The 24,887-nt window shown below is 41.3% G+C and overlaps 1 protein-coding gene across 5 annotated transcripts in view; it reads right to left on the reverse strand.

Annotated features, from left to right (window-relative positions):
* Positions 1-24,887, reverse strand: part of TFB1M (transcription factor B1, mitochondrial) — a 49,467-nt gene that overhangs the window by 20,842 nt on the left and 3,738 nt on the right. For 4 of the 5 annotated variants that reach the window (XM_084623942.1, XM_084623939.1, XM_084623941.1 and 1 more), the window contains exons 3-6: positions 22,517-22,668; positions 16,079-16,187; positions 11,601-11,752; positions 7,541-7,660 (exon numbers count right to left, since the gene is read on the reverse strand). In XM_084623942.1, the coding sequence (XP_084480068.1) occupies positions 7,541-7,660; positions 11,601-11,752; positions 16,079-16,187; positions 22,517-22,668 (533 nt within the window). The remainder of the gene's footprint in view (positions 1-7,540; positions 7,661-11,600; positions 11,753-16,078; positions 16,188-22,516; positions 22,669-24,887) is intronic. The other variant, XM_084623943.1, reaches the window with a different exon arrangement.

Consider the following 24,887-nt stretch of genomic DNA (forward strand, 5'->3'; position numbering starts at 1 on the left):
GCTCTCGGTTCACACATTTCTGGTATAAAAGGGAGCTAGGACTCACTGATATTACTTTATAAAAACTGAAAGTTGGAGGGAGTAAATGGCCAACAAAACAACAGGTCTTTAAAAAAGTAATTATAGAGGTTTAGTGCCCCTGCCTGACCGCAGTCTTTTCTCCATGCTGGCAGTAAGAAGTTCCAGGTAACTTTGAATGTAATTTGCAATGTGTGACACACAGAGGCTTGAGATGCAGAGGAAACTGGGGGGAGACGAGTGCGAGAGAGAAGAGAAAGAGCAAAGAATCTTAGAGACTACAAGGCTGGAGGAAAAACAATGCAGCCCAGAAGAGGAGACAAAGACAGACAAAGACCTAGAAATGGGGTAAGGCAGGGAGAGAACAATCTCTCCGGAAGAGCTCTGCAGGTGCGTTAGAGAAGTTGGCCAGAGTTTTGAACTCCCTCCACTTCCTTTCTGGCAGTCCAGGGGATCTCCCACTGGGAGGAAGGGGAGAGGATACAGGACTGACCCCAGGACCGGCCTGATATCTTCAGGCTGCGTGTACTGTCCCATGAGCTGCTTCTGCTGGGATATGAAATTACAAGAGAAGGTAGAGCAGGAAGGAAATCAGTAGAACTTGGAAATGTGGCTCTACTGTGAAAATGGCATCACAGAACTGAGTGTTTCTCTCTCAAGGATTCCAGATTAAATCTGCTCAGTTTACAAGTAAAAAGATGGTTTTTCCCAACAGCCCTGCAAACTCAGCCTGGGATCTGACAATGAAGCTGTGCAGTTTTTGTTTCATGGACTCTTGTAAGTAACAGTTTGCAGACTATATTCGCTTTCTGTTACACATGTGCAACCCCACTGCTTATAATGGGGACAGGTCCAACTCCCACAGAGAGGCAACTTCACCCATCCCAAGCTCGAAACCGCCTCTCCTTGCCACCAGAACTCTCCTATGCCTTTCCAGCTACTGGTCTCCTCCTGTCTCATACCAGAAAGAGGCTCAGTCTGTCCTCAGAATCCAAGGGCAGGGATTTTCTGGATGCCAAGAAGCAGCTATGTATTAATTTAAAAAAGAGCTGGTGAGAGCAGATAAGTGGGAAGGAAGCATACTGTTCTCTGCCTACTCAAGGGTGGAGTGGCCAGAAAAGGGTAAAAAAGGGTGGTAGTAATACTATTTTAAAACTGGGAAGGAAAAGATGCAGACAGGAGTTAGGATAGGGAAGAAGAGGGAAATGAAAAATAATATGCTAAAAGTTAAGACTTTAATACTTGAGGTCACAGAAAATAAATACCCCTGAGGGCATTCTGTGCCAAAAATTTAAAAACTCTGTGCACAATATTTTAAAATTCTGCAAATTTTATTTGTCAAATAAATGTGGAGGCTCCAGGATGGAATTGGGAAGCACAGGCCACTGGCTGCTCACAGGTGGGAGATCACTGTGCAGCTTCCTCCACCCCCGGGCACAGACTGTGCAGTGAGGCTGCACACAACCCTGACACAGTGCAGGGAGCAGGCCTGCACCAGAAACACCCCAGGGCCCTGCCCCTCCATGTGGGCAGGCAGGCTCAGCAATGCAGGATCTAAGTGTGAAGGGGCTTTAGTGTGTGGGGATCCAGGTGTGGTTGAGAGGGATCTATGTGGGGAAATATGGATGCAGGTGGGATCCAGGTGCAATGGTAATAGGACTCTACAGTGGGGTCCTGGTGAAGGTGCTTGAGGCTCAGCAGGACGGGACTGGCTGTGTGGGGCTCAGTGGGGGATCCAAACGCTGGGGGAATGGGCCTCAGTGGGGTGGGGATTCAGGTGCAGCTGGTTGTAGCTCAGTGGGGTAGGGATCCAGGTGTGGGTGGCTCGACAGGGTGGTCCAGGTGCAAGGGGAATGGAGCTTATGGGGGAGGGTGGGTGTTCTGAGGAAGGTCCTGGGTGAGGCTCGGCAGGAAAATCTGGGTACGAGAAGGTCTGGATGCATGGCGGTTGAGCAGATGGGGGAGGAGCTCCATGTATAGGGGTCCCTTGCCCTGCAGCTGAGGAGCGATGGGTGCATGAATCGGGAGAGAGAGAGAGTTTGCAGACCTTCCTGCAGCCAGGGGAGAAATCTAGTGGTGGGTCTGACTCAGCCCCGGATGCTATGCAGGGCAAAAGAAAGTTTTCTCCTCCCCAGCCCAGCCAGGACAAGCAGCTGAGCCCGGCACAGGTTAGGAGCCACCAGCTGGGTCTTCCCCGGTCCCGCCTCCTGCCCCAGTGATTTACCTCTCTGCTGGCTAACCTGAGCACCCAAAACATACTGCTTGGGAGGGTCGCATGACCACTCTTCTGACTTCCCTTTGCTTCCCTGTCAGAAAGTCATTTTTCTGCGGGGAAGAAAAGAAATATGTGGGGAACATAAATTCTGCACATGCGCAGTGGTGCAGAATTCCCACAGGAGTAAATAAAGACTAGACAGCTCTCAGGCAGATTAGCAAAGGGGCAATGACATGGTTGAACAGGATTTAGTTAGTTTTATTTTCATTTTTCAACTGTGCATAACAGGTTTTCTAGGCAAAAAAATATATATACATTTGTATCAAAACAAAAACATTAAAAAGGCAGACCTTCCAAAAATGTTGCAGCCCCCAAAGAATCCCATCCCATCCCATCACCAAGTCCATCCTATCATCAAACCTGCCCTGCAAGAATGACCTGAGAAAGCCAACAAGTCTTGCAGCAGGACCCAAGGGTCACCAAAGCCAGGTTCTGGGGGATCAAGAAGGGAAGCAAGTTCCAGACCCAGGCACACTTCCCCAGCCTTCTCTTCTTAATAGTATGGAACTGTTTATCTGAGCTACTCAAGTTACCATACTCAAGTTATCATAGTTTCCACAGTGTCACACCAGAAAAAAAGCAATGCCCCCCACACAAACAGGGATCACGGCACTAATGATTCCTACCCAGGGGGTATTCTCTTTCAAGAAACAATGCTACTAGTAATGGTTGATTATTCTCATGTGCAGAAGACGGGGCCACAAGCACTGGGGATAAGCATGGAGGGAATTTCAGGCTGGAAATAAATCAGTTTCCTGCTCTTTCAATTTTTGGAATCTTGCATTTATTAAACTATCAATTGGGAAGTGCCTCATCACACTGCTGTGCTGCTGCTCTGGATCCATCCCCAGCTAGTCTCCAAACAGAGCGATGTAGTCACACAACACAGCACTCCCCAATACGTTAGTTGACCATCTTGGTACATCTTGATATATCTTCTCTGCTTCTGCCATCTACAGCAGTATAAAAAAAGCAATGCCTATCCCGTCTCATTAGAATAGTGTTACAAATGTGACGTTATGCCCCATATTATTTATGGCAATATGCTTATGATATAGATGCAGCATAACAGATATTTTATGCAAGATGGGTCTTGTAAGGTATCATCAGAAAGGTTATAATTTACTGAATGTGATTATCCAATTTGTATGCATGTATCATTTCTGTATCTAAAGTTAGGAATACCGACTATGCAACGATTACAACTGTGTGTGTATTTGGGAGACACCCACCAGAAAACAGGCCATCAGCCTTGATGGGCCATTAGGAAGAAACAATAAGACTTTGAAGATACTAATCTCTCTCCTTCCTGAGAGGCATCCTGGGAAGTTGCTGTGATGCTACTAGGCCATGTGGTCATGTCACCTGGTACTAAACACTATCTTGGACTTCTAGTAATTTTCCACTAAAAGGAGTGGGGAGGTCAAGACTGAGAAACAAAAGATTCCCGCCTTATTTAAATCTTATCTAAGCCTCTGGAGGTAAGCTGAACTTGGTTCACTCTTCACTGAATCCCCACCCAGGATGACTGCTGGAAACACCTAAGGAACAAGGACAAAGGGAAAAGGGGAGGAGTACTGAACCCAGGCTGGAAAAGGAATATAGTCTGAATAAGATACCTGAAGATTTAAGCTGCAAGCAGGTTAGCTAACCTTCAAAATTTCTGCAACCTGCCCCAAAAGCAACGTTTAGGGTGAGAAATTACTTATTAAAGAGAGTGGTTTCAAGATCTTAAGCTTAGTATGTATGTTTTGTTTTATTTGCTTGGTAATCTGCTTTATTCTGTTTGCCATCCCCTATAATCACTTAAAATTTACCTATTTCTTTTTAGAACATAACCCAGTTTGTGTAATTCATATCTGGGGGTGGCTGGCGGGGCAGGAAGCTGTGCACCTCTCTCTCTCCACAGCAAGGGAGAGGGAGAGATCTCTCTATAAAGCGTAAGACAATATTGTTGCCAAGAAGGCCAATGGCATTTTGGGATGTATACGTACGGGCACTGCCAGCAGATCGAGGGATGTGATCGTCCCCCTCTATTCGACATTGGTAAGGCCTCATCTGGAGTACTGTGTCCAGTTTTGGGCCCCACACTACAAGAAGGATGTGGAAAAATTGGAAAGCATCCAGCGGAGGGCAACAAAAATGATTAGGGGACTGAAACACATGACTTATGAGGAGAGGCTGAGGGAACTGGGATTGTTTAGTCTGCAGAAGAGAAGAATGAGGGGGGATTTGATAGCTGCTTTCAACTACCTGAAAGGGGGTTCCAAAAAGGATGGAGCTAGACTGTTTTCAGTGGTAGCTGATGACAGAACAAGGACTAATGGTCTCAAGTTGCAGTGGGGGAGGTTTAGGTTGGATATTAAGAAAAACTTTTTCGCTAGGAGGGTGGTGAAACACTGGAATGTGTTACCTAGGGTGGTGGTGGAATCTCCTTCCTTAGGAGTCTTTAAGGCCAGGCTTGACAAAGCCCTGGCTGGGATGATTTAGTTGGGGATTGGTCCTGCTTTGAGCAGGGGGTTGGACTAGATGACCTCCTGAGGTCCCTTCCAACCCTGATATTCTATGATTATTTTGGGTTTACTCCCCAAAAGGGGGTGTGCACTTCAGCGCTGGGCAATTTCCTAGCTGAATCTCCTCATAGACAGCTGCTTGCAGACTCTGTGATTCTACAACTGGTGCATCCCTACCTGTGTGTGTGCGCGCTGCCAGAAAGCCTGATTCAGCAAAACAGGGAGAGGGCCCCCAGGCTAGTGGAGCAGGCAGGCTCAGTGAAATCCCAGCACATCAGGTGGCATCCTGGACCGGGCCGGGGGGGGGGGGGCGTGAACAACAGGGGAAGGTGTTCCAACCTGTCACAAAATATATTTAAACAAACTGACCCAGCTCCAACATTTTGGCATGTACTGATGAAACTCCATTGTTTGGCAATGATAGATGTGTCATTTGTTTGAGGTTTCTTTAAAAAAAAAAAATTCTCCAACACTACCAAACAGTTTTTGATATATCAATACATTGCTATGGAAAGGACTGGGATGTCACAGGTGTAACCTGTGACCAGCTCTGGCTCATCCCTGGGAATGGGACTGTAAAACATTTAACACCACGCTTTAGAAATATGCACAGATATTTTATTAATCAATTATTTCCTTTAGGTAAGAGACCTTGCTATTTTCAGTAAGCAGTTTTCAAATTACAGTCCAAAAGAATGGTTTACTTTAAAAGTAAGAAGAGGGGGAAATACTCACTTATTGAAACAGATTTCCCCACTATCATCAGAAAACATGAATAATCTGCATTATTCTAAGCCTTTTCAGTGGTAGTGCTTCACTCAGTTGCCTCCAGCCTTCATTTACTCTAATGCTGCTATACACTGAGCAGCCTTAAAATATTTCTGAACAGCATGCGAGTAACACTGTATCAGCTGAACTGGGAGTTGATCAGACTGATTTAAATATTGTAGTTTCACTAATGCTCCGTTGCAGCTCAGAATCTCTTCTTATGCCTGGGGATCACTTTCCTGATATTTCGTTTTTAAACTCTCTCTCTCTCTCTACTTGTTTACTCACGTCTCAAATCAAATGGTTTACATAACTCACTGGCTATTAATCTGTTTACAGAATATTTTCATTTTATATTCTGTCACTAAATACTTTACAACTATTTTATTAATTCCCACGAAGATGTTTATTGCTGGATGAAACTTTAGAAGCAATGTGTTGTCACTGTTCAGCATTAATGAATGCAGTCCAAATAGGTATAGATCCCATAAAATGTATTTTGCTTTTGAGGATCTTCCTCAGAGAAAAAAAAAAAAGTACAAAACTACATGCACTCAAAATTGTACCATTCTAATTGTGGAAGCACTGATCTGATTCCATCGATAAAGGTTATTTCAAGGAGAAAAATTAATCCAAAGAAGGGAAATGTGGGTACCTGGGGCTAGATTCACAAAAGGACTGAGGTGTCTATATAAAGTGCCTTATGTCCAATATTTATGCACCCCGTCATTCACAAAACCACCACTGAGCTGCCACCTAATCTTGTAGGTGCCTACATTTCTTGGGTGCTTTTGCCAGTGGGCTCGTGCAAAGCTGCATAAACCCTGATAGGATTCTCAGACTAGGCATTTCTCATCTGCATGGCCCAATCCAGTAGCTATGCTCAGAGTACACCTAATCTATACAAAAAAAGCTTCTCCTCAGCATTTCCCACTTGCTAGTTTGCTGGCTTCTGTGTATCCCTTTCTTATGTACCTAACTCTCCCCATACAATGCATGGAAAGTTTGGGCGTCTAACTCAGGGTGGTGAATTTCACTCATCAGCAGGGTGCCTAGGAGTTAGGCATTGTAATGCTTAAGTTCTCTTTGTGAATCTAGCCCCAACTTTTTTACATTATATAAAAATGTTAAACCTTGTATTCATTAGTATTATATGGCAATCCCAGTTTATAGTCCAATCCTACAAAGTCAATGAGAGTTTTTCATCACTGTCTTCAATAGGAGCAGGAAAAAGAAACATAACTGCTCTATCTGATCTGCACAGCAGATCCAGCTAGTCCAACATCCCCTTTCAGAAGTGACTAGTACCAGATACTCCAAAGCAAGGTACAAGAATCATCAAAGTAGACAATTACGGAATAGCTTATCCACAGCAGAAGAATTTTCTTGACCCTCTCACATAGTGGCTGGTTTATTCCCTGAAACATGACAATTTATATCCCTTCTTTAAAACATATCCTATCTAATGTCACTGCAAATGTTATCCACATAAATGTCTAACCCTGTTTTGAGTCCCAATAAACTCTTGGCCTCAATGTGATCTTGTGACAGTTAGTTCCACAGATTAATTGTATGTGGATGTAAAAGATATTTCCTTTTATCAATTTTAAATTTATCATGTTCTTTTATTTAACTTTTTTATACCATCTCCTCTGTAAACAGTCACAACCTTTTCAAGCTCCCCTCACATGGAAGACTTTCCATGCCTCCTGTCGTTTTATTACTCATCTCTGACTGCCTACTGTATTTCTGTAATTTTTTTTCAGGATCAGGTCCACACTGCTTTTGGCCTTGATCCTGAAAGGTGCTGTGTTCCAACTAATTCCAATGGCTTTAAGCATCTCTCAGGATCAATCCTTTTTGTACAACTACTGATCTTTTTATAAGTTGCTGTTACGGTAAAGAATTAGATGAAACTGTAGCTTGCATCTCCTTCTAGCAAAGGAAATGCACAAAGATGACTCACCTCTGGTTTTGGAACAAAGGCTCGGCCTGGAATTGTGAACCGGTTTTGAACAGTGCAGAGATACTGAGCCATGATGGACAGTCTGCTACGTTGCTTGCTTCCCGTGGTGGCTGTGAGCCTCTATGGGATAATCAGAATGTCACTTATAAGTCAGTGAATCCAGACTGACCAAGTGGAAAGAATATTAAAGCTCTATCAACTTGCAGCTTAATCTAAAGGTAAGGATATTTAAAACCAAGAGTAACAAAAGCATTTTTAAAGGCACCCTCTTAAAAGTAAATACAATGATCAAAATTAATGTCCAAACCATCCAAAGTTTTTCTAACATGCCTATCAAGGTATCTAAATTACATACAATTTATTGCCCCAAACCTGTAGGTTAAATCTGTACAGGTAGTTCCCTGCACTTCTGTGGAGCTTCAGTGATATAAAAATGGTTCTGGGAGCCACCTGAACAGATCTGCTTGCAAGGCTCATGCTGAAGACAGAACTGAGTGACAATGTTCCCAAAGCCTCCCTTGTTTCCAATGTCCATGTTTGAGCGTTCATTTCTCTGGTCTTTTTTTAATTCTTGCAAGATCAAATATTAGTCAAATGAGGTTCTCACAGACGCAATATAAGGAAGCAAATAAAAGTATTATTCCCTGTAAATCCATCTGAACTTATTACAAAGATAAGGATGATTTTTCCCTCCTCAATAACTGGATGACATTTTAAAAATATCGTTAAATGAAACGGTTTAATAAAAATAAGGCAACAAATCTTCAAATTGTTTTCACTTAAAATTCAGCTCTCAAGATCTCTTAATTTCCAAAAAAAGTCTCAAAAAGACTTACAAGGCCAAAATTACTAGTTTTGTAATGCATGACTACTGTGGTGGTCATTTATCGGAAACTAAGTATAATTGAGCTAAGAATGAAGCAGTGTTGCAGGTCACATAATGAACCATCAGTGAGATAATCTTAAGTGGAGTAGGTGGAAATGTAATCTATCTGCTCTTGGTGCCTCTGTTTGCACTTAAGAAACACGGGCATGGGATACCACACAGAACCTCCCTTGCTAAGCTACAGAAACGCATGGGAATTTTTTCATACATTTTTCAATGAGTCCTAACATCAGTTCAACTGAACTGGTATGAAAACATGAGGAAGCAGTAGGATAAACGAGGCTCCTGTGACTTTCAGCTATGTTAGTTAAAAGTGGTAAAAACTGGTCCGGTCTATACTACTGTGCCCATGATCTGTTAGAAGTGGTTCTTATTGCACTCAAGTATCATAAGGTGATTCATGTCCTCATTTGCCACATCACCTTTGTTTTCACATTATATGCAGATGAAAAAGATGACATGGATATCTGATGGTAATGTCTGCATCCAATGTGCCCTCCAGTGAACACAGTACCACTGAATGTTGGCGTGGCTACTGAAGCCTTGCATACAGTAGGAAACTGAACTGTTGTTGAAAATCCCTGTACTGACACTACAGATGGCTTAAGTGCTAATGTAGAAAAGACAAAATCATTTTCAATGCTATTTCAGAAAGGGAGCATAACACTTGGTTTTGTCTGGTCTACGCTAGTGCTTAAAATGAAATGACTGAACTGGTTTAACAGTTCAGCTTCGCTGAAAACACCACGCAAGAAAATGCAAGTTATGTGCCACATAAAGTTGTACAAAGACGTTTTGCTGTCAGAATCTGTATCACCACTTTTTCCTTGTCGTTGCCCTTTTTCGTCTTTCAAGCTTCTCATTCCATCTAAAATCCATATATGGGCAATGTTTGCTTTTGTGCCAAGTAAAAAATAAAAACAGTAATAAGTATTTTTGGTCATACTTTTTTTTTCTTCCAACAAAAATAGAAATTCTACTTACTAGTATCTTTCATCTGATGATCTAAACGTGTACCTCTATATACCTCTGTGAAACTAAGCGTCGTTATTCCTGTTTTTCTACTAGTGCATTTTAAATATTTATAAGACACCTATATCCTGGATATCTAACTCCAATTTTTTTACAAACAGCTAAACGGAGGCAGAAAGGTGAAAAAACTTGCCTTAGGTCTAAACAGAGCGCATCAGATCCAGGAATAAAACCTAGAAGTTCTGACTCCCAGTTTCCTGGCTGACCATAAGGTAACCTGTTTTTTTTACTGAAGGTAGTATATTTCCCCAAAAGGCATACCAACTCATATAAATAACGGAAATGTGAACCATAACACTGAAAGACTTTGATCTTTTTTATAAAATATTCATTGGAATCATGCACATTTAAATAAATGAGAAACCAAGAAACAGAAGATCCTACAGTGTAAACACAACCAGCACTGACTCATTCCATGACCTTGAGAACATCACTCCACTTTATAACGTTCAGTCTTTTCAGCTTTCTAAATACAATGAACTTAACGGGTATGCTATTTTGCATGTCATTCGAGCTATGTTGGGTGCAGAAACACTATAATCTCCATGTCATGTTGAAAAAAAAAACCCTAAAGGCACATACAGCTGGTTATAGCTATATAAAGTACAGAGTGTTTTTATGTTCTCAATTCTCTTTGTATTTCTTTCTTCCTGCTATCATAGCATTCCACATCTTTCCACTTTATACTTTAAAGCCTAATCCATTAGCCATTTTTTAATGTTTAGGCTAATAGCTCTCATCAAGTATTTTGGGGGAAAGAACTGGATCTTGTGTGTCAGAAATCACATGGACTCAGACGATAAAAGGCGGCTGCTTTATTTCACATTCACAAAATACAGACTACTTGTCCCAGATGTTCTCTTCAGCCATATACTGGAACCACTTAAGTACCTATCTCAAACCCTGTCCTCCCAAACACTGCAGTAAATGTAGCAGAAGGATGGAAGCTCTAGGTACCGGAGTAACGCTCTAGGTACCCGAAATAACAGGAGAGGTTTAATTTATGGCTTACAATCACTGTATTTCTCATTTACACAATTCACAAAGGCCTTGCAGGTAAAACTTAATGTCTAACCTGGTTTTCAGTTTGGAGCAGCTACTTTAGCCTTTTGACTGCAACACATAGAATATAGAAACAATACTGAATACTTACAGAACAATGAAGTGGTTGAGAAAATGGTAATCTGGTTTTCTCAAACACTGAATGAAATAAGCTAAAAAAATGTCTGAGGGCATTGTAGAGTGAGTCAGCTGATCATCAGTTGACTAGAAACATCTGAGAGAGTCTGTGGAGAGCAGGAAAATCAATTTCACTTTCATCAAGTTTCTCAGTTTTCAAATGAAATGTAATCGGTCAAAAACTGCTCCAGGAGTTCTTAGAATTGGAAACTGATTTGGTGCACTCAGTTTTATTCTTATCAGAGTCAGGGTATGGTGAAGAGATTGGCAATGGTTCCATTCAGATTTCTGGCATCAAGATTATATTCAGGAAAGCGAAGACCAGCGTCTATGGGCTCCACTGACAAGAAATTCCCTATGTTTGAAGTGTTTAATCATTGGTGGGAATCAGTGATATGACATATTTCAAAACTGAAAATCTTCTGTTAGCAAAGGAGGTCTAAAATAAAGCAGGGTAAAAAATTGCTTCCAGTGTAATTCTTGAGGTGACTGAAAGGTTTAGAAAAACAAGATGAAGTGTAACTCAAAATGTCACCTCAGCTGATGAGGAAAGGAAATAGTTGAAGACAGAAAAGGAGCATGCTGTGGAAGCTACTTGGAATGAAGCAGTCAGACTTCAGAGAAAACAAGATTGTGAAATGTTTCAATGCTTAAGGGATATTTGTCTCCCACATAAGAAGAAACTTTTTATAAACAGTGTGCAATGCACAGAACTGAGCAGATTTTGAAAATTAATATTAAACTGTATAATTTGTAGCTTAGCACACACAAACTTAAGCACTGTGCCAGGTTTCCTGCCTTAAAATTACAATTTCAGAGAAGTATAGACTATTAGGCAGTTTTAAAACATTCTGCAAGTCAACAAAATCTCTCTCAGGCTTTTCTCATCTATAACTAAAGTAATTAGGTGCTGAAATAATCTGTCCAATTGTAAGTTTTTAATAAGCCAATAACAAAACTTACCTCTGCTACTTCCTTCTGAAAAGTCAAAGTCATCTGAGTTCGGCCATAAACAAAAGGTCCATCTCTATTGGAAACATTTTCAAGCCACCTGATGATTAGAGGTGTTGAAACACTGAATGGCAGATTTCCAATGATATGCACATTTGGTGGATCTATAAGAATTTGAAAAGAAATCTTTTGTAAAAATAGGTAGATAAGTGGGGTAGGGTGAAAAGCTGTGGTTTTGTGGAACACTGATCACTTTCTACAATTAGAGAGGGCTGTATAATTTGGAAGGCCTCCACCTCAGCAGAAGAGGGACTAATCTCCTTGGGGACAGGCTGGCTAGAGCACTCAGGAGGGAATTAAACTAACAGCAAAAGGGGAAGGTACAAAGAAGGAAGATATGAGCCCTCAGAATAAAATCGAGATGTTGACAACAAAATTTATTCAAGAAACCAAAGAACGTAAACAGAAAAAAAATCTTGAATTGCCTATACACTATGCTAGGAGTCTAGGTAACAAACAAGAGAAACAGGAAATGCTTATTTATGAGCATAAATTTGATCTAGCTGGTATTACTGAAACCTGGTGGGATGATTGACATGACTGGAATGTTAAATCAATGGTTATGACCTATTTAGGAAGTATCAAATTGGGGAAAGTGGGAGTGGCACTATGTAAAAAGTGGCATTACTTATTTCCACGTCCCTAATAACGCAGAAGAAAATTATCTTGAATGCTTATGGCTCAATGTCCTAACAGATAAAGCACAAGATGGGATAATAGTTGATGACTGCTACAGACCATCACATCACACTGGGGAACAGGATGACTGTCTACTTGTGCACTCATCTATAATATGTAGGAACAAAAACTGTTATCCTGAGGGACTCACCTCAGTCCCTGGAAAAATCATGGAGCAGGTCCTCAAAGAATCAATCCTGAAGCACTTGCATGAGAGGAAAGTGATCAGGAACAGCCAGCATGGATTCACCAAGGGAAGGTCATGCCTGACTAATCTAATCGCCTTTTATGATGAGATTACTGGTTCTGTGGATGAAGGGAAAGCAGTGGATGTATTGTTTCTTGACTTTAGCAAAGCTTTTGACACGGTCTCCCACAGTATTCTTGTCAGCAAGTTAAGGAAGTATGGGCTGGATGAATGCACTATAAGGTGGGTAGAAAGCTGGCTAGATTGTCGGGCTCAACGGGTAGTGATCAATGGCTCCATGTCTAGTTGGCGGCCGGTATCAAGTGGAGTGCCCCAAGGGTCGGTCCTGGGGCCGGTTTTGTTCAATATCTTCATAAATGATCTGGAGGATGGTGTGGATTGCACTCTCAGCAAATTTGCGGATGATACTAAACTGGGAGGAGTGGTAGATACGCTGGAGGGGAGGGATAGGATACAGAAGGACCTAGACAAATTGGAGGATTGGGCCAAAAGAAATCTGATGAGGTTCAATAAGGATAAGTGCAGGGTCCTGCACTTAGGACGGAAGAACCCAATGCACAGATACAGACTAGGGACCGAATGGCTAGGCAGCAGTTCTGCGGAAAAGGACCTAGGGGTGACAGTGGATGAGAAGCTGGATATGAGTCAGCAGTGTGCCCTTGTTGCCAAGAAGGCCAATGGCATTTTGGGATGTATAAGTAGGGGCATAGCGAGCAGATCGAGGGACGTGATCGTTCCCCTCTATTCGACATTGGTGAGGCCTCATCTGGAGTACTGTGTCCAGTTTTGGGCCCCACACTTCAAGAAGGATGTGGATAAATTGGATAGAGTCCAGCGAAGGGCAACAAAAATGATTAGGGGACTGGAGCACATGAGTTATGAGGAGAGGCTGAGGGAGCTGGGATTGTTTAGCCTGCAGAAGAGAAGAATGAGGGGGGATTTGATAGCTGCTTTCAACTACCTGAAAGGGGGTTCCAAAGAGGATGGCTCTAGACTGTTCTCAATGGTAGCAGATGACAGAACGAGGAGTAATGGTCTCAAGTTGCAGTGGGGGAGGTTTAGATTGGATATTAGGAAAAACTTTTTCACTAAGAGGGTGGTGAAACACTGGAATGCGTTACCTAGGGAGGTGGTAGAATCTCCTTCCTTAGAGGTTTTTAAGGTCAGGCTTGACAAAGCCCTGGCTGGGATGATTTAACTGGGAATTGGTCCTACTTCGAGCAGGGGGTTGGACTAGATGACCTTCTGGGGTCCCTTCCAACCCTGATATTCTATGATTCTATGACTTCAATTTGAGTGACATATGCTGGAGGTCTCATGCTGCCAGTACTTTAAACATGCATGGAATTTCTACACATTATAGATGACAATTTCCTAATTCAAAAAATATTACAGCAACATATTATATTATATATTATACCTTGTCCTAACAGATAAAGAGAACTGAGCACAGAACTAAAAGTGAATGGTAGCTTGGGTACAAGTGATCAGGACTTGACCACATTTATAACGTACAAGTGGAATAAAGTCCAGACCAGTAATACACACACACTTGGTGCTTTAACAAGGCCTATTTCACAAAACTGAAAACAATTATGAGCCAAATGAGTGGAGTCCTGGCCAAAAGAGTGATGCTTCCCAGGATCGCATTAACAGGGGAATATGGAGTAGGAGAGGTTATTTTGCTTCTGTATTTGGCACTGGTGTGAGCGCGGCTGGAATACTGTGTCTACTTCTGGTATCCACAATTCAAGAAGGATGTGGATAAATTGGAGAGGGTTCAGTGCAGAGTCAGGAGAATGATTAAAGGATTAGAAAACATGCCTTACAGTGACAGACTTAAGAAGCTCAATCTATGTAGCTTAGCAAAGAGAAGGTTCAAGAGCGCCTTGATTACAATCCAAGTACCTTCAATCTAGCAGAGACAGGTATAACACAAACCAATGGCTGGAAGTTGAAGCTAGACAAATTCAGATGAGAAAATAAAGCATAAATGTAATGGTGAGAGTAATTAACCACTGGAACAATTTACCAAGGGTCTAAGTGGAGTCTCCAGTACTGACAATTTCTAAATCAAGATTGGAGGTTTTTCCTAAAAGATACGCTTTAGGAATTATTTTGGGGAATTCTACGGCCTGTCCTATAGAGGAGGTCAGACTAGATGATCACAATAGTCCCTTTCAACCTTAGAATCTATAATCAAATGCATCTTGACAGAGTTTACACAGAAACAGCTTTACCCTTATTCTTCTTTTCATATGCAATAAATAATTCCGGGAACTTTCTAACATCCATCCTGTGTATTTGTATCTAAACTAATCAGACACAATAAATGCATCAGTTCTAGAAAAGTACATTTTAAAAATTCAGCTCCATCCTCATATACACATTTGCGCATACCCACGTTTTATTAAATTCCCAATAACATGGGAAGATGCAATACAGCAGGGGATTTTCCAAAAAGAGTTAACGGAATATGTTTCCTTTGAATCTCAAATTAGAAAAAAAACTTTTAATGTTCTTCTGGCATCCACCAGATGCTGTGTCTATATTTGACTAAGAAATCAGGTTTTGGAAAAGACGACTAAACTTACCTATAAGTTTATCTAGTACTGTCATATGGTTTTAGGAGAAAAGGTGAAATCCAGCCATAAGGAAACCCCAAGATTTGATAAAAAGCCATGATTAGACCTTATACTTTCCCAGTATGCATGACTGAAGGGTCAGCAATATAATTCACATACCACAAAACTCTCCAAGTTTCAAAGAGGATTCTACAAGACTCTTCAGTGGGGTTACAACAGAATTTAATAAATGGTGGTTCATCACACAAAAGCAGGAGGATTGGGGAAAATAACAATACGTGCACTATGTGTTTTACTTCTGTGCTCTTCAGAAACTGTTTTTTCACAATGACAACATCCTGAGGCTAGTACTTGCAAAGGTATCAACCATTTTAAATTATACAAATTCAGCCTCTTTGCCTTAGGGCTCGTTTACACTTAAAAGGCTGTAACGGCTTAGCTGCACCCACCTAGTTCTTCAGTAAAGACGCTACCTAAGCCAACAGGAGGACTTCTCCTGTTGGCGTGGATACTCCACGTCCCCAAGAAGAGTAGCTATGTCCAGGGGAGAAGCCCTACCATTGACGCAGTGCTGTTTACAACAGGAGTTAGGTTGGTGTAACTGCCTTGCTCAGGGGTTTGGATTTTCCACTTCCCTAAGCAACAGTTATACCATAACTATAAATCTTAGACAAGGTAGGAAATAGGCAATTCTCATGTTTTGTTTTTTATTTTGGAGGAAAGAAAACCAGCCTCTCTAATCTTACCCTGTATTTGAAGGGTTAACTATTAACATCTAAAACGTAAATCTGGGTGAGACTAGTCAACTGCTATCCACCAAGAGAGATCAAAACCCATGTGAGTAGATGAAGTGAGAGGAAATGGAAATCATGACAAATAACTCCAGGTACCTTGTCAAACAAACTGATTTGCATAGCAACTGTTTGGAGGAAACAAATATACTGAAAACAGATACTAACCATCTTCCCACTTCTTTTGAAGGTGTTTTGGAAAAGCTCTCTCCATCTTGTATGTCAAAATGTCCCCATGAACAATGTGCACTTTTCCCGGAGCTGCTTCAGACAGCATCTATTTGTTAGCAAGCAAGCAGAATTAGTTGATTTAGCTCCAATAAAATCTGGTAAACTTTTAAACATACTGAGCCATACGCATCCTTTGCTTCAATGGAGTTACATTAGGCATGAATCTGGCCCTATATTTTGAACCTCACATACATGTAGTAGTAAAATAGAATAATTATCTTTTAGGTCTGAGCACATTATAAATAAAAGATGAACAAAACGCACATTTCCATGCAAAAGCTACACACACACACAAAAATAAACCCAATACAAACAAAAGGTCTGATTCTATACACCTACTATTCACTACTTATGAGAATAAAGGGTTACAGGATTGACAGTTTAGATCTAATGCAAATAATTAAAGATTTAAGAATTTTCAAGCCTGGAATGAACACGGATTATTAAAATATATTGGAGAAAATTCTCAAATGTCAAAGTAACTTCTTATTTGTGCTTCAAACATGCAAAACTCTCATATAAGGCTTGATTCTGCAAAATCCTGAGCACTCTGGCCTGATCAAGCAAAACACATTATTAGTCCCACTCAAATCAATGGCACTATTCACACACTTAAAGTTAAGTACATGCTTACGTGTTGTACAGGATCAGGCTAAAGGATTTAACACCTTGCAGGATCAAGTTTATAATGCAAATCTATACAGCCATGAAAGAAGGAGTTTCGTACTGAAACAAACTTGTGGATAATAGTTTGTTTATACAAAAATAAATGTACTTCGAAATTTTCAGTGCTCTGCTCCCTTTCTTTTTATATTAGAGATATCTGTTATTAAGGGCTTCTCTAGAGAAACAGCAAGTGGCGGTGTAAATCTACAGTGCACTAGCATGCCATCTATGTGGACCCTGCTCACTTGCACAAAAAATTCCCCTAGTGCACACTGATATACTCCCATTTCAAAACGGAGATGATCAAAACGCACTAGGGAACTGTAAATGTGCGCTAACAGGGTCCACATGAACAGTTAGTGAGCAGCATGCTACTGCACTGTAGATTTACATCTTAGCTTGGTGTGCACTAACCGTTTATCTAGTCAAGTCCTTAGCAGGTTTTTTTCTTTTGTTTTCTAAGTAATTAGATTTTCCCTCATGAGCCATCTACTGCTGCTTGACCTTGCATTGATTCATAATGCTTCATTTAAGACAGTGTATTTGAAATTATGTCTTCACTGTAGGATCAAACAAGCAGAGAAATAGTCTTTGAGACAGCAAACCATAATAGTAAATCACAAACACTGGTAGTAAGTACACACAGTAAGAAACATGTGAAAGATACACTGATGTGTTTTAATCTGATAGTTGCAATGTTTTTCCGTTTAAATAAAAGTGCCCCTATTGAATATACTATTTATGGAGCAAATCAATTTTTATATTTAGCAAGTATCAGAGGAAGATTTTTATTATTTTTAAAACAGATTAGGAAAAACAGATGAACAACGAAAAAGCAATTTTGGTTTGTGTGTGTGAAAATTCAAACCTATGTTATAAACAGCTAAATGTTTTGACTTTAATCAATGAAAAAAGGGAACTGATTTTTGTGGTAGCTTAGATTTATTGCTTATCAAGTCATTTCAGCAGCATCATTTGCATATTCAATTTCAATCATGCAGCTTCACTCGGGTATTTGGACAGGATGAAAAACGTTTTAAAAGTTCACCTCTATACTGCTTAATGGAAAACCAACTTTCTCAGCCAAAGGAAACTGCTGCTTTCCAGGAATGTTCATAGACATAGCATTCAAGCAGAGATTTAAATTCCATGCAGGGGATACTGAAATGGAGTTTAACTCTTAAAAAAAAATTTTAAAAAGTCCCCCTTTCTTTTAAATGCAATTATTTTCAACTAGAGAGAGAAAAAAAATCTAATGTGAAACAAGTCCGGAATTTTAATTCAAACCAATTTAAGAGTGGATTTCATCACTGCAGCAGTAGTTTAGCTACCTATAAGTAGCTATTCTGCCTTGATATGTTAATTTTTACTGTGAAGGGTGACATCCAAGGATGCCAGATAACATAATAAGATCAATGGAGTAAGTAAATAGTACCAAACGAAGTAGACAGATGTCCATACTAATAATAGGCAGTGATCATATGCGAAATTGTTTTTTAATAGTGGGTTTCGCTGTCAAGAAGTGTTTTTAGTTTTTTTAAGTGACTATAGTTTGCATAATTTAAAAATTCATTAGCATATTAGAGATGGAAAATAAACAGTTTAAGGTTCTTGTCAGCACTATAAAAGTAAATAGGTATAAGTAACTATCAGGGTTCCTTCCCCACTCTGAACTCTGGGGTACAGATGTGGGTACCCACATGCAAGACCCCCTAAGCTTATTTTTACCAGCTTAGGTTAAAAACTTTCCCAAGGCATAAATTCTACCTTGTCCTTGAACAGTACGCTGCCACCACCAAGTGATTTAGACAAAGAATCAGAGAAAGGACCACTTGGAATTCCTGTTCCCCCAAAATACCCCCCTAAGCCCTTACACCCCCTTTCCTGGGGAGGCTGAGAATAATATCCTAACCAACTGGTTACAAAGTGAACAGAGACCCAAATCTCTGGATCTTTGGACACTAGAAAAAAAAACAAAAAACAAAACACCCCAATCAGTTCTTAAAAGAAGAATTTTATTTAAAAAAGAAAAGGTAAAAATCCCCTCTGTAAAATCAGGTTGGAAGATAACTTTACAGGGTAACAAAAGATGCACAACACACAGAGGAACCCCCTCTAGCCTTAGTTTCAAAGTTACAACAAAACAGGGATAAACCTTCCTCCAGCAAAGGGAAAATTCACAAGTTGAGAAAACAAAGAAACTAATACTCCTTGCCTGGCTGTACTTACAATTTCTGTAATATGAGAGACTGGTTCAGAATGGTTTGGAGGGCATGGATTGACGTCCGGTCCCTCTTAGTCCCAAGAGCAAACGAACACAGAAACAAAGAACCCAAAACAAAGCCTCTCCTCCTCCCTCCCCCCCAGATTTGGAAGTATCTTTTGTCCCCATTGGTTCCTTTGGTCAGGTGCCAACCAGGTTATTTGAGCTTCTTAACCCCTTAGAGGTAAGGAGGAATTTTAGGCTACCCTTATGGTTATGACAGTAACAAATTAGAAAAAACAAAATGTGTTTTTTCAGATGCAACTTTGTGTCTTAATAGCCAACTATTACCTATTGCCCTTTAACTTTCACTACACTAGTAAATTCCACTGCATTTTATGAAACATGTTGGCATAAAATTGCAACAGAACATTGCTAATTTGAACTAATGACTGGGACACCCATTGTGAATTAATGCAGTTTAGAGCAAATCCTGCATCCACCAAGGGTCCTCTGGCATCCACCAAGGGTCCTCTGGCATCCACCAAGGGTCCTCTGGCAGAAGAATTAATGAGGTTCCACAAGCTTCTAGACACAAAGTACCGGGAGGAAGATGGGACCAGAGGCTTTGTCACTGCAGTTCCTCTTGCCCTCCACCTTGCATCTGAGTGGGTATAAAGGGCACTGACAGATACTTCCACCAATAGGCTGAATTCACCACAATGGAAGAGTTCTGCAGTCATTCCATTGCTCAGCCTAAGGGGAAAATCCTACCTCTGCCCTCTTTATAAAAGTTTGCCTAGCCAAGTTATCAGGTTGTATGCCAGCATGAGGCTATGACCCTTTGAGGATGAAATTTAGATAATTTTACAGGAATCCCCTGACCAAATATATGCACAATAATTCACCAAGGACTGGCATATAAGCACGCTACCAAAAGCCAGTAGCCCACTGGCCATCATAATCATTGTGAAATGTATGTACAGATAATATTTAAGAAGTTATGTACCTATACTGGAAATTGTGTTCTTAAAGCCTTAAAGTTAAAGGCAGGTTACCTGGTGACCTGTCTTGGACAGGTTCTGCTCAGGAGGGCACAGGAGACACTTATCTCTACATCTGGTCACTGTGTATTGTGTGCCTCACAATGTAAGTCTATTTGCATACTAAGCCACCAACTAATCAAGACTGCTAAATTGACTAGAGATCACCATATCTACAGGAAAGGAACACACCGCAGGAGGGTGTCCAGTTTATGACTAGATGAAAGGATTCATCAAGTGTATCAAAAGAATGCAGAGACACACACCTATCCTTCACCCTATCCTGAGGAGAGAAGTTGACAAAATGGACTGTTTCAAGAAAAAGGGATCACAGCCTGCCTGGCTGAAAAACGCTGGAGAACAATACTGTAAGACATGAAAGTGACTAGTTAAATAAGTCTAGGTTCTAGAATGCAAGTTATGATTTTATTTTATATGCAGTCATTTATTTCCAATACTTCTACTTGCTATCACTTAAATCTCTACACTTTGTTAAATAAACTTACTTGTTTTCACTATAAACTTTTCTAAATGCTGTTTATTAAGCGGAGGAGCGATCTGAGGTGTAACTCATAAGCTGGGATGTGTTTTCCCTTTGAGAGCAGTGGATCTGGGAATACAGCAAATGTTCAGTGGAACAAATGCTGGACTCTGCAGAGGGACATTCAAAGGGCTTGAGGGTTGACGCATGCCCACCGCTACCCTGCGGTGGGGCAGCAGAGCTCAAGTTGGCAGGGGTGGAATGCTTCTATTGCCTATAGCCCAAGGAGTTGACCCCCAGCAGGCAAAGACCAGGCATCCTCACAGTAAGGGTAGGGGGTAGTGAGGTGCCTCACAACCCCACCTCACTAGGATGTGCTACCAAAAAAAAAAAACCCCCCACACAATGAAATCCAGTCCTTTGTCTTTTAACATATAGGATAAAGTTCTACCTGCATACTCATGTCAGATTAGGTTTGCATGTGCACATTTGATTTGAGGACAGAATTTTGCTCTTAGGCTCTGTATTGTTTTCAATTTTGTACTACAGACCCCTACTTCAATATTATGAAGCAAAAAATCATGGGAAAGCCTGAAAAGAACTTAGTAAAAATGCAGAATGCTTTAAAGGTCACTGCTTTCACACATGGTAAAAGATTCTTCTAAATAACAGTCCCCAATTGTTATTTTAATATCTAGCATTTTCTGCTGTTCAAATCCCAGGCCTTTAATGTACAGCTATTCTAGACTGAGACAGAGAACTTTCAGTGAAAAACAGAGGTTATGACCCACATCAAAGAGGGACTCATTCTGTAATTTATCATAACCTTATTTGGAAAATAAAGCTGAAAACCAAATTTAATACTAATGGATGCAAGATACTATTTGTTTATTCACACCCACTCTTACTCAAGATCTCCAATACACTGAATAGCCTGTCAAAAGCATATGAACTTCTGCTGTGAGGGGCTCGCTACTGAAAAACAGTGACTCACTCAACTAGTCTGTATATATGTCTAAGATACTTTGCTGGAGGATCCTAGAAGTGGTGCTTCTATTTAGAGGAATCTGCTTCTGCAGTAGTTTTTGAAAGCCAAACAAAAATGTACTGGCTAATTCAAGCAATTATCTGATAAGATATGCACAAAGAATTAATTACATCATATACTTTCTTACTTGGTTCAAATAATGGTGATTTATGAGTCAATTATGAGATTCAAATTTATTAACTGGTGGATAATGATTATATTCAATAATCTTAACGGATGCAGTTATAACTGTAACAACAACTGTATCAGGATGATCCTAACTACAACAGTTTTTGCAAAGACAGCATGCATCTGCAACTGTTTCAATTGTATTTTCCACTCCATGCATCTGATGAAATGGGTTTAACCCACAAAATTTTATGCCCAAATAAATTTGTCAGTCTGTAAGGTGCCACAAGGACTCCTCATTGTTTTTGCTGATACAGACTAACATGGCTACCTCTCTGAAACCTGTTTCATCTGAGTGGGGCCGAGCATTATTATCCTTTGTTTGAGCTGAAGAAATGATTTTCACGAAAAGAGATTAGAAGTACAAAAATGTCATTATATCAATCTGGTGAAAAAGATGTGATCAGATAAATGGTGTTTGAGATGGACTATAAACTATTTTAAATCTCAAAACCTTAAAAGGTTTTCTACATAAATTGGTATTAAGCAGTATTATCCCAATTAATGGGTAATGCATCCAATCAAACATAATAAAACAGATTAGTTTAATCTATGTGGCTGAACAGTGTACATTAAACAACTGAACACTAGGAAAGAAGCAGAGAACACTGCAATATTTCTGATACAAGTTGTTTTAGAGCTAGGAGTACTTTTTTCAATTGTTCAGATCAAAATAGGAAATCTAATTTTTGTTCAAGTACTTTAATTTCTTAAATGTTTAAAGATGTATTAATTATACAAAAACAATTTATTTCCTATTTGATACCTGCAGTCCTGGAATAAATCGAGTATCTTTTTCAACTAACAGGAGTTGAGCAACATCCGCATTCAGAATGGATCTTGTAATTCCTCCTGGCCCAGGGCCCACCTCACAGACATGGGCATCTTTCAGCTTGCCAGCCTGTCTAGCTATCTTATCTGTAAGTCACAAAGCACATACAAAGCTTTTATTTTGCACGGCACTGAGCTCACCAAGAGCAATACAGTTTGTGTTTCTACAGTAAACAATGAGTTTAACACAGAAGAGACATAAACAATGACACCTCCTGGTTAAACGAGGGGAGTACTGTTGTTTTATGGAGCCTGCTAAACAGCACAGAATTCAGTTTCATTTCTAGATTACTAGAGAAACTCATATAACCAAACAGAGAGCTTGCACAGTCAGGTGCTTAATGTATTTTGTTAATTACAGAATCTATTAAAAAAGATAGAAAAATAATTTTCTCCTTACAAATAGGAAATTCAATTCTCTTTCTGGTAGTAAAAGCTTTCGTGAGCTACAGCTCACTTCATCGGATGCAGTTTCCACAGTATGCATCCGATGAAGTGAGCTGTAACTCACGAAAGCTTATGCTCAAATAAACTGGTTAGTCTCTAAGGTGCCACAAGTACTCCTTTTCTTTTTGCGAATACAGACTAACACGGCTGTTACTCTGAAACCTTTCTGGTAGGTAACCCCTGTGGCATCTCTGTAGAGTCTGTCCATTTTAAAGGGAAATTCCATTACACTGAGGCAGTTCCAAAGAAATATAAAATGAACAAGGCTAAAGAGGAGCAGCCTGGGGATTAAGATATCTAGGAAGCAGAGCTATTTGAGATAAGAGATTGGGGGAACCCTGGAACAAGAACCAGAAAGATTAGGGCAAAATGGAGCAGAGTTGGTTGTGGACAGATAAAGGTTAAAGGAGTGGGGAGCAGAAAAATCTGTACAAAAGGAGGTGCAGAAAACCAGGGTCAGACATTAGAAGAACACAGGGAGTGGTAACAAACAAACAAAAAAAAGAAAAAAAGTGTGGGGGGGGGGGGCTGCAAAGTGGAACCACTTCAACAGAAGAGGCTGAGTGAGACCCAGACGTGACTACCCAATAGGTTGATAGGGCACCTGGCAGGTACCAGACCAGGGTTCAAGTCCCCACTCCACATCAAGCAGTATGAGGATTTGAATCTGGTTCTCCCGTATCCTAGATGTGTATTCAGCCTCTATGCTATTGGATATAAGGGGACACAGGCAGCAAAACCACCGTCTCTGTTTTAAGCAAGGCCTGATATACCAGATGCATATTACGGGCAAAGCAGACAGGGGATGCCTATCTTGTGAATCCCGCTGGGGCTCAGGTGTGAATTAGACACTAAGCTGCTCGGTGGTATGAGGACCGAGATGGCTGTGTGCATGCTAGGGCTGCCAATCCTCCTGAATTGGCTGGGAGTCTACCAGAATCAGCCTCAATCTCCTGGTGACTACTAAAAACAATCCAGGAGATTTTAACAGGCCAACAGTCCGGTCAGCGGCGCAGTGGGGCTAAGGCAGGCTCCCTACGGCTCCTGAAAGTGACCGGCATGTCCGGATCCTAGGTGCAGGGGTGGCCAGTGGGTCTCGGCACACTGCTCCCAAGCGCCAAGTCCACAGCTCCCATTGGCCGGGAACTGCAGCCAATGGGAGCTGTGGGGGCAAAGCCTAAAGGCAGAGGCAGCACAGGGAGCCACCTGGCTGCCCCTGAGCCTAGGAGCTGGACATGCCAGCTGCTTCCAGGAGCTGCCTGAGGTAAGCACCGCCCTTCCAGAGTCTGCACCCTTCACCCCCTCCCACACCCCAACCCCCTGCCTCAGTCCTGAGCCCTTTCTGCACCCAAACTCCTTCCCAGAGCCCACATCCCCTCCCTCACCCTAATCCCCTGTCCTGAGGCCCCTCCTGCACCCCAAATTTCTCATCTCTGGCTCCACCCCAGAGCCCTCATCCCCTCCAGCACCCCAAGCCCCTGTCCCAGCCCAGATCCCCCTCCCACACCCTGAACCCCTCATTTCTGACCCCACCCTGGAGCCCACACCCCCAGCCAGAGCCCTCACCCCATCCAGCACCTCAACCCCCTGTCCCAGCCCGGTGAAAGTGAGTAGGCATGGGGAAGAGTGAGCGACGGAGGGAGGGGAATGTAGTGAGCAGGGGAGACAGGGCCTCAGAGAGGGAGCGGGGCAGGGGTGTGGGTGTCTCGGGGAAGGGGCGGGGCAAGGGTGTTCAGGTTCATGTGATTAGAAAGTTGGCAAAGCTAGTGCATGCCCACCAGCAGAAATTTAGATGCCCGGGGACATTACCAGTGGAGTCTTAGGTACCTAGGCAATTTAAGCACCTATAAAGTTAGGTG

The sequence above is a fragment of the Lepidochelys olivacea genome, assembly GCF_965140295.1.
Source record: "Lepidochelys olivacea isolate rLepOli2 genome assembly, chromosome: 3".
Lineage (NCBI taxonomy): Eukaryota > Metazoa > Chordata > Testudines > Cheloniidae > Lepidochelys > Lepidochelys olivacea.